This window comes from Branchiostoma belcheri, unplaced genomic scaffold, assembly GCF_001625305.1.
Source record: "Branchiostoma belcheri isolate BF01 breed outbred unplaced genomic scaffold, Haploidv18h27 scaffold16, whole genome shotgun sequence".
Lineage (NCBI taxonomy): Eukaryota > Metazoa > Chordata > Leptocardii > Amphioxiformes > Branchiostomatidae > Branchiostoma > Branchiostoma belcheri.
The window spans coordinates 2,004,668-2,014,909 of NW_017803046.1; the positions used below are offsets into that span (position 1 = coordinate 2,004,668).

General features: G+C 40.4%; 2 protein-coding genes across 3 annotated transcripts in view; both read right to left on the reverse strand.

Annotated features, from left to right (window-relative positions):
• The window catches only part of LOC109465898 (CMP-N-acetylneuraminate-poly-alpha-2,8-sialyltransferase-like), a 2,853-nt gene extending 1,708 nt beyond the window's left edge, over nucleotides 1-1,145 (reverse strand). Inside the window, exons 1-2 of the mRNA XM_019763387.1 lie at nucleotides 806-1,145; nucleotides 178-366 (exon numbers count right to left, since the gene is read on the reverse strand). Of these exons, the coding sequence (XP_019618946.1) occupies nucleotides 178-366; nucleotides 806-963 (347 nt within the window). The 5' untranslated portion in view covers nucleotides 964-1,145. The remainder of the gene's footprint in view (nucleotides 1-177; nucleotides 367-805) is intronic.
• Nucleotides 1,146-3,473: 2,328 nt separating this feature from the next.
• LOC109466087 overlaps nucleotides 3,474-10,242 on the reverse strand; it is a 67,862-nt gene continuing 61,093 nt past the window's right edge. For both annotated transcript variants that reach the window (XM_019763697.1, XM_019763696.1), the window contains exons 26-32: nucleotides 9,853-10,209; nucleotides 9,497-9,594; nucleotides 8,145-8,249; nucleotides 7,476-7,537; nucleotides 6,422-6,585; nucleotides 5,521-5,651; nucleotides 3,474-5,045 (exon numbers count right to left, since the gene is read on the reverse strand). In XM_019763697.1, the coding sequence (XP_019619256.1) occupies nucleotides 4,979-5,045; nucleotides 5,521-5,651; nucleotides 6,422-6,585; nucleotides 7,476-7,537; nucleotides 8,145-8,249; nucleotides 9,497-9,594; nucleotides 9,853-10,209 (984 nt within the window). In that variant the 3' untranslated portion in view covers nucleotides 3,474-4,978. The remainder of the gene's footprint in view (nucleotides 5,046-5,520; nucleotides 5,652-6,421; nucleotides 6,586-7,475; nucleotides 7,538-8,144; nucleotides 8,250-9,496; nucleotides 9,595-9,852; nucleotides 10,210-10,242) is intronic.

Genomic DNA, 10,242 nt, shown 5'->3' on the forward strand with positions numbered 1-10,242 from the left:
CTACCCACCTATCAGTATCTAAGACCAATCCATCTTAGCCTTCTTGAGTTATCGTCCTCACACACACACACACACACACACACACACACAGACACACACAGACACACGAAGGCCAACGAAACATAACCTTCTTGGCGAAGGTAATGACGGTACATCCAATGTAATGTCATTACTGACCTGACTTTTCTAATCTCTTCAGTATTGAATGTCCAGGAGTCCGACGGTGCCACAGAGACAGGTGGAGTGGAGAACGTTGCCGGACGAGCTGTTCTACTGGCGGGAGTACTGTCAGACTGAACTCCGGTCGTGTCTTTGCGGTGGTTGTAGCGAGGACCGGGCGGCATAACGTTTGTTTGTACCTCCAGTCTAGCAGGAGTTTGAAAATGTGTCAGACATGCAAACTAAGTACAAAACAACCTATGTTCAATGCAACAAACGTGACTGGCCTTGGTTCTAAGCTACTGTGTGTTTGGAACGTTTCTACAACTAAAAGTTTAACATCCTTGGGATATTACCAATATACACAGTTGTAGTCACTACATGTAGTGATGTGCAACTATTTGGTGCATCCCTGCGGGGATTGGTAGCCTGGGTACCATCCTACTTGTATGCCGGGGCTCCCACACTCGCTTCCCTAACAAGTACTTGTTAGGGAAGCGAGTGTGGGAGCCCCGGCATACAAGTAGGATGGTACCCAGGCTAGGGATTGGAGCTCTGTGTTTTGAAACTTCTAATGTCTTTTCCTAAGGGTAGAATCTTATATATAATTATAAAATGCATATTAGTAAAAGAAACAATAACATACTTTGGTGACCCCTGTAGAAGGAAATGGATGGTAGCAAAGAAGACCAGGCCAATGATAAACATTTGTAGTCTTCTCCCTAGCTTCTTGGACCTTACAGAAGACACGTCTTTGTCTTGGGGGGCCACTTGGGGTGATGTTGCAGCTACTTCCGTCGCCATTTTACGTCAATCTCGGACAAAAGTCGTACAGTCTGAAGGAACTGGACAATCACCGAGGAACTCCTGGGATTTCAGCAAGTCAAGACTTCGACTGCATAATGTTCAAAATGACCTACTGCTATACGGCAATTAAGTATACGATATCATCAAGGTCCTGCATGCAGAAAAAGATATCTGGCTCTTTCACGTTAATTCAGTTGAGTTGACCCTAAACTACTGAAGCGTCACAACAATTAAAACCACCCTTCCACTTTCCGAGAAGAGACGAGCCTTTTTTGCACCTGCGCAATGCAGTAAGTTGTGACTTCCAAAAAAACTACCTCTGTATTTGTTTTAATTAAAATTAAAACAAATACAGAGGTATACGTAGTTTTTTTTGTAAGTCAAATCAAAGGCTCCAAACACCAGATCGTATTGATAGTATTACATGTAGAAGTTTGCAAGAGTCACATGGCCATTGCCCTGTTCTTATGATGAATATTCCAATATTCCGTACTGTGCCTGAGGGGGCGCTCCCCAAACTCGGGCCCCACTAGATATATAAAATGTCCAATTTATCAAAAAGACTGCAACCACTTCTTGTTCTTGTAAAAGGGTACATCTGCAAACATTAAGTTTGACTATTGTATTTATTTTTACCGTCTTCTACAACAGTGAGCAAGTTGCTTACTTGGTAATATAACATTTGACCCAATTGAAGAGCCCACACTTCATTTTTCGTCACATTTCCCTACAGGCTGCTTCACATTAATTCAGTTGAGTTGAGCTATGATGATGATGAGTTGAGTTGACCCAAAAGTACTGAAGCGTCACAACAAAAGTACTTCTCGAGGTGGACGGAGCGTATTTTTGTCTGGGTAATAAAATGGGTTTGCTGCAACCTTTGGTTACATCATGTATAACCAAAGGTTGCAACTGCGGTCGAAATGTACAAGGCCGTTGAAAAACTGCAATTGCTTGAAAGTCCAGAACTGGTAAAAAGAGATGTGGTGTAACAGACCAGCTCTGCCGTTGACAGTATACATACATATTGTATGTTTCACGTACAAGTTTCGCAAGGGGGCTGACTAGCATGAGTCAGAGCAAATCGGAGCGCACCAATATGTCAGTAGATCGGTAATGCGTTTGAGGTGAATGTCGGACGACTCGGACTATTGCCAAGTCGGCCCAACTGGCCAGGATCAACCCTGCCAAACACCCTGTATAGTCAACTCGGCCCAATACTTTGGTCAACTCGTTTGGCCTAATACTGGAGACAACAATTTAGACAAAGACACTCAGTCCTTTTTGCACTCATCGGCGCATGCGGTCGGCAAAATGCCTTATTTCATTTCAAGTTTGGTTAACGTCAAGAATTAAGTGTGAACTAAGAACGAAAGCTTCAAAAACCTCAAGGTCATTCTCAACTGAGTCCATAATGTTTAATGCCATTAGTAGACATACGTACCACCAAAATAGTAGTATAAGGAAGAGGAAACAAGAACATACGACCAAACTCAGGGTGTTGCACTGCAACATAAAAATCTTTAATGTTACACACACACTTAGTATATTTCGTTTGTCTACATGATTGCCTTGTACACTGCAGCAGACTTTTCACTGGTTCTTACACAAAGGTCTGTAGCTAGGACTTATTCACACATGGTCATTATACTGTGTATCTCAAACAAAAGAGCGTACATGTACACTGTCAGATCTGTTGAAAAATTGACGAATTGCAGGAGTCTCTGGTTATTAGTATAATGGTATAACAAACATCATAGGCACACCACAATATGTCTTCTTGTAGCCTGAACTCCTGCCTTCTTCAGCTTTGGGAGGCTCCAACCATTGCTTGTAATAGGTGAGCAATTGTACAATGTAGTTCAAGAGGGTTAATCCCTGGGAAGGCAGGGTTTGAGGCTAATTGTCTTGCACAAGACGTGGTGGCAATTCATCACAGGAGAAAAAGGTACCAGTAGTACACAGTTAATGGCAGGCAATATATGGGAAATCATCTCCAAGTGCATGGCATTGGGAATTGCATTAGCACACACATATAATATGGAATGTCTGCACTCTTTGCTGACATTTTAGTGCATGACAAAATCATATTGACAACATGCCACCAGATTGCATATGTACAAGAGATATTGCCGATGATTTTGACTTTTACACAATGCTTACCAATTTCCAGGTTTCGCTCCATTACAATATTACAAAATGTAAAAGACAATAGGGTCTTCCAAGATTCACAATCTATTCAATGCATTTGGTCACAACAAATAAGTACACTATAGTGAATGTCTGCTGCAAGGTTTTGTCAAACAAGCTCATGATGCGAGTTTACATAACACAAAACTTTTCAACAATTGTTGGCTATCTTCATATACAGTTAATGGACCATGAATAACAGGCAATCTAGAACTGAAATAGGAAGAAATTGTCTGCACATGATTTCTTCAAAAGGTATTTCTGCATCCTACAGTTTGGCACAATGATTATCTTGTCATTTTTGGCAATTTTACAACTGGACTAAAACGTGAATTTTCAACTAATATAAAAGCAATAAAGCGGCCTTTGATCTACTACAATTTAGACTGGACAAGTCAACCCTGGCACATGATTATTGGGTTAGGCAGTATGTAACAATCTGAGAAGTTTGACAGGCATTAGATGTCACTTCTACCAATGGTAATGGCAATATTAATTCTGCTTTGACCCAAGTTTCTTCAATGAACAATACATGCCCGATTGCCAAGCCAGTAATGCCAATGTTTAAGCTTACATGTACATCACAACATTCAAAAGTAAAAACAGCAATCCAAAAAGGCTGACCAGTTAAATCACTCGGCATGATTATCTTGGCAAAGACTTGCACATTGTGTATTCTCTTCTCTAAGCTCTTATATCATAACAACTGAAGATTATCAATGCTTTTACATTAATTCAGATACGCAAAACATTTTTTGGTCCCTGTTTCCTAGCTTTCTACGTGTAAGTACTTAATATCAGTAACAGGTCGACTCAATTGTCAAAAGGGTATGTTCCATCATCTTTCCATAAAAGCTTGTATCTTGTTCAGTTGTTACAAACAAGTTTAAATGCTGACAGAAGAACACATCTCTGTGATGTTGATGTGTACAAAATCACAACATCAAAGTTGTTTGAGTAAGATTTTTTACAAGTTAGACGGGCTCAGTACAGTGTAAAAGATTTTTTTCATAGAGACCACACATTGTAAGTACAAAACGATGTTCCGTTTAGATTCTATGTGTATGTCTTCAGGAAAGTGGCATACTCATGCACTTGCTTACTTGTTCAGAAAATAGTAGTGCTTTTCCAGGTTAAAATACAGAACAACATCACAAACACTCACAACTTTTAGTTTTATAGTACCACAGTAGTAAAACTAGACACACACACATACAGTTTGGAGAGGAATATACTAATACTACATGTACCTGTATCTAGGCATGTATGTACAAGGGTAACTACAGATAGAGGTCACTATTTACAGAGAAAAGACAGAAATATGCATATTTACAGGCCTCACAATATTTACATATCCCTTGGCTTTCTGGCTCAAACTGACATTGGAAAATGGTGCATTTAAGTTGTACATATCCAGGATCAAGTCAAGTGTTGCAAGCTATGATACAATCTACTTCCTCTCATGGCTTTAAAAGTTACAAACGTCCAACAACTGGAAGGTGGTGCCCCGAAAAAGGCTACTATATACATGTTCGTTTTCCTGTTTACATCAACAGTTTATCTAGCCTGTACAACATTCAAGCCAACCTGTATATCTACATTGGATATGTTTGTTCTATCAACTTTCATTGGCGTTTAATATAGGTATTTTTTCAGAGTTTGATTTTGAGGACAAACTACATTGAGTCTTACAGATTGAAAGTTAAAAATTTAGAGGACCTGTCTGTGAAGAAAGAAATATCAAGGATATGCAAAACAGATGCAAATGAGCAGGGCAGAAAGCCTCAGGTTAACTTGTGTTTTTGAAGTCCCAGTATGTCCTTCATCTTGTGAGGTTCAGAATTTGGGATGTGTTGTTTTGACTTCGGAGCGCCTGGTATAGGTTGGACCTGTATGGTGGAGTAAAACAAACAAAACATGTCAGGACTGTGTATAATGTAAAACATAACAGACAAGCTTTACCAGTCAGTAATTAATAAGTACTACAAAATACATGTATCTTTACTCAACCAAAAAAAACACAACAGCCTCAATTACAGGAGTACTGTCAATTCATTTACTTCCGTGATGGTTTCATTTCAGGGTACGACGGATGAAGTGGTTTTCCTTGTGTTTTAAATTTGTTGAAAAAAGTGTGACAAAATGATCTTTTCAGGTTCAAAATTTACATTTTACTAAGAGTTTCTACCCTAACTGAACACACAACAGGTATACCTAAAACTGTAATGAAAGTCGGCTGGAAATCTCTGTTCACCGGTAAAATGAGATTTCCTGGCATAGTTTTGTTGGCAGAATTGTAGCCCTTCAGCCAGAGGGTGTCCTTCGTAAAAGAAACTCTGGTCTGAGACCATGATAGATACATACCTCAGAAACCTGGGGTAGGAGTCCCGCTCCATGAGGATGGCGATTTTGCGCTGTGCCAGTTTGAAGGTCCCCTCGTCAGGACTGGTCAGGCGGGCCAGAGTCTCCGCCCTTGCCTCCGCATCAAGATTCAGCTGCAGGACGCAAAGACTGGGTTCAAAACTTTATACATGTACCGGTATGTAGTTATTACTGACTGACATGTTGACATGAAAGGGGCACTAAAAATTGACATGTTGACATGAAAGGGTCCTAATGATTCTAATTTAAAAAAAATTCATGTGATCGTAATTTACTTTGTGATGTATACATTGAATACATTTGAGCAACTACCTGACATTTCTGACATCTATGGTTGGTGCTAAAACACAGCGAGGTGCACTCAGTTTGTAGTGCCACCACAAACTAGCAGAATGTAAACAAACATGACAGCTGTACATGTGGTTCCAGCTTTTAAACACACTATAACTACAATGTATGTACTTCTGACACTAAGAAAAAAGTATTCTAAACACATGCAATGTCAGCCAGAAACTAATACTAGTAGCATTAAACATGTTATAGCTGTGCATATATAAATTTTATAGCTGAGGGGGCGATGCACAAAGATTGAGTGGCCAATAAACATGTAGGTAACCTGGCAGATAAATGCTAATGGACTGTTACCTGCTGTGTTTAGATGGAATCCAGGAAGAGATTTATTCTAAATCTACATGGATATCACAGAGGGAAGCACTGAGGAAAATGGACTTTATGTTCAAATTGATATCTTATCCCTTGTTTGACTGATGTATTATTTTATACTGTAGACATGTTTCGTCTTTGGTTAGAGTTTGATATGGATGGTTCACTGTATATTTACATTACTTGGAAAACAAACACCACAGGAGGATTTATAAATTACCTCTCTTGGGGCCTGCACAGCGATGTAGTCGTTGTAAATCTTCTTGGCTCGGTGCGCCTGTTTGGAAGGCTTGAGCTGTTTGTACTCCTCACACGCCATCCAGAACTCCAGATTCTCCTCACTGAACTCTGTCTTCAGGTAGCCATGGAATGCCTGCACTCCACCTGAAGGTGGGGAGAAGAAAATAATGTTTATGGCATACATGTACATGATTAAAGGCATCTAGTGCAAATTCAGGGCAACAAAACAAAAAATATTATGGATATAGGAACCTGTCTGATATTGGCATTTATTGCCAGTTCCTAGCACATTTACGTCATCATTTTATACTTAAGGCGTTTGAAATAGCCAAAAAACAATCCAGTGCAATTTCATGGTGGAAAACAAAAAATTGTAGCTAGAACCAGCCTTTGATACAAAACAAGTGTTACCATTTTCCAGCGTCATCGCAATTTTGCCTCACAGATGTCAGTATGAGATAGGACTGATTCAACTTACAACTGATCAGAAAATTGACTTTGAGTTTGAAAATCCAGTTTTGCCGCCTTGACATTGCATTCATGATTTATCCATAGCAAATTTTCTGCCAACTGCAGAATGGAGATGGGTGTGGTATATACTAGTATATATACTGTACTGCCCTGTATGTTGGAACAGATACACACATGTATAATACACAGTCAAATACACTGTACGATCTCCATTGGATTGCTATGCAATACAGTTTGTACCTTTTACAGGTACATATGTGTGCCTGTGATAAGCTGGTGTCATATGCTGGAGGGCAGTTTTACTGTCTATCTAAATTTCTGACTGACTGACAGAGATTGAGAACAGTCAGATAAATACAAATTCCCCAGGCCATCATGATATATCATCAGCATTATATCTGCCTGTGGGTGGCAAGTCTACTCAACCGATATGAATCATGCTGCTACGAATAATGAGCTTAGGTTTGTTGTGGATCATGCTGCTACAAATAATAAACTAGGTTCGCTGTGAATCATGCTGCCACAAATGACTGATAACATTTCATGCATCGTAAATGACTTACATTTGTCATTCAGGAGAGCTTCAAATGATTCACTCCACCTGGTGACTTGCTCCACTTCAAGTCTGTAAAACACAGGAGGAAAACATTTAGGCCTTCTAAAAAGTGTTGTGTTTCCAATTATAATTACATGTATAATATAAAAAAAATAGTAATACTTGCCAGAAACATCGTTAAAATCAAAGCATTCTATTCGATCACAAGTCCCTAATAATAACTAAATCCTTATCTATTGGATCACTGGGTTTCCATTATGTACATGTATTAAAGAACATATTATGCTGACATATAGCTTTTGGAACCATGAAATCAATTCTTGTTGCTTACAAAAATGGGACCGAGCTCAGTGTAATTACAGCACAACAAACACTATTGGCAGGAACAAAGTCTCCATAGATATCACATTTTGCACACTGTGAAAAAGGTGGAATTATGATAGAAAAAAACTTTCAATGCAGTACTATTAAAAATGTAAAATAAGAGGCTGTGCACAGATCTTTGTACAAGAAAAAAAATGTACAGGATAGAAAAAAAATGACGCTATTTGGATAACAATATACAGTACCCATACATGCATAATAAAAAAAGGGCAGAATGAACTTCAAAGAAGCAAAATATGCCACAGACAAGGATTAAGAATAGAAGAAAAAGAGGAAAGAGAAATAAACTTACCTCTGCACCCTGTCAGTGTTGGCACTCATGTCCTCTACATGGATGGACACACTGGCCGCCGGTCTCTTTCTCAGGAATGCTAGCTTGCTCCTCATCTCTTTGGCACTGTGAGCACAGAAGGAGAGAAACACAGCCCAGTCAGCACCGCACCTTGCCTCGACTGAAGGAGGAGACGCGCTAAGTGTGACCCACATCGGGGGCCTTCGCATTAAGTACCCGGCAACAGGAGATGTGTGGGTTTAGATGCATATTTCCAAGAACACCCACATTTGAACCATCTGGAGAGATTACTGTGGGGGCGGCCCGCTAACTGCTCTGGACTGGCCCACTACCAGGGGGAGAATGCACGGTAGGTTGTCTCCCTTTTCAAGTGCGGGTGTAATGAGAAAGGGTAATCAAGGGATTAGGCTCTCCACTTATCTACAGCTTATCGGGGAACTGAGTTCTGAGAACACTGGAGAGTTTGGAGGACAAGGAGATCGATGTCGGCATCTAGGAATTAGCTTAAATGTTGTAATGATCTCAGTCAATAAAAAAATCTATTTGAATGCAGAGTCAACTGAGGATATGCAATAGACAAAACAAACTGGAGGACGGATAAAATATTACCGGTATTTAGGGATACTGTGATCAATATGATATACGCCAGTCAGGCTTAAATGATTCAGAATCATATTGTTTTACATGCAGTTTCCATTCTGCTTCATACATGCACATCCTCATGAATGTTTTCATCTAACACAAGATGCTTAATATTTGAATTTGAATACAATTATAATGAACATGAGAGGAGCCAATTTGTTTGAACAATTTTTATTCTTGAGAACCTCAAATCAGCCTGCAGGCTGCTTGTTGTTGAGGTTATGAGGGAAGAAGTAAGGGTCAGTAAAATAAAACAGGTTTCCAAATATGTCAAGTAACCCACAGGTCAGTCACCTTATCCTGGGCTAACTTACATAATTAAGTCATTACTTCAGCAACCAGCCTGACAGTAATCCTGGAGCTTGGGGCATATTACTAGCCAGAACTGGCCATTACTGGCCCACACGGACCAATTAAGTACCCTTTTTCTGTCAGCCTATAACCCTGTAACCTATACACATTGGGCAGCCAAAAGACTACTTTGGCGTGGAGGAGGTTAAAGACAGTTAGTGGCACCTTATTTGTGTGGAATACTCATTGCAGGTCTAAGAATTCAATTTTCAACTATAAATTTTCTTTATTACCCTGCTACATACATTTGACAACATGTAAATGGTAAAGCGGCTCATCCCATAGTCTTCCTTCTTAGAATAGCTTCTATTTAAGTTTGAACTGCTCTGAAATGTAAATATGAACTAAAATGTACTCACAAGCTTCTGGACTTCTTGCGAGTCTGTCTGCCGAGGTCGGTTAAGTCTGGCTGACTGGACGACATTGGACTCTCTGCAGTCTGGCTGGCAGACATCTCCTGTAGTCAAACATAAAGAGAAAAATCATTTCATTAGAAAACAAGCCGCCAAGGGGCCCAAAATCGAATCATTTCGTTGTCTCATCGAGACCTATCCACCCACCAAATCTCGACACAATCCATCCAAGTCTTCTTGAGTTATCATGTTGACAGACACATATACACACACACACACAAATGAATGCAACTTTATTGACACAGCAACAGGAACTGTTGTTCAATAATAAGCTTCAGACTATGCAAGAGTTAAAAGCTCACCTGTCCGTCGCCTTTATTCAGGACTCCTGCAGAGTGGCTTCGTGGCCTCAGCAGGATGCCGTCTTTTTCATCCGACCGCTTCTTCACGGTGCCGGATCTCTTCAGGAACGATATCCTGCGCTTTCTCGTGCCCGAGTTGTTCGCCTCCGGACAGGCGACCTCCATGTTTTCCTCGAACGTTTCATGCGGCACGTTGGGCACCAGGAAGTGGACGTGAGGGGAGTTCAGCTCCATCGACTTGTCACGGGGCGACTCAGGCGACGGGCTGGGCTGCGGGGAGCCGCCATCTTGGATGATACCATTGAGACCCATGTTGAGGGGGCACAGCCCGAGTTTGGAGCTCTCCTCACTATGGTCCTGCATGTACTTGGCCATAGCAGCGATATCCCA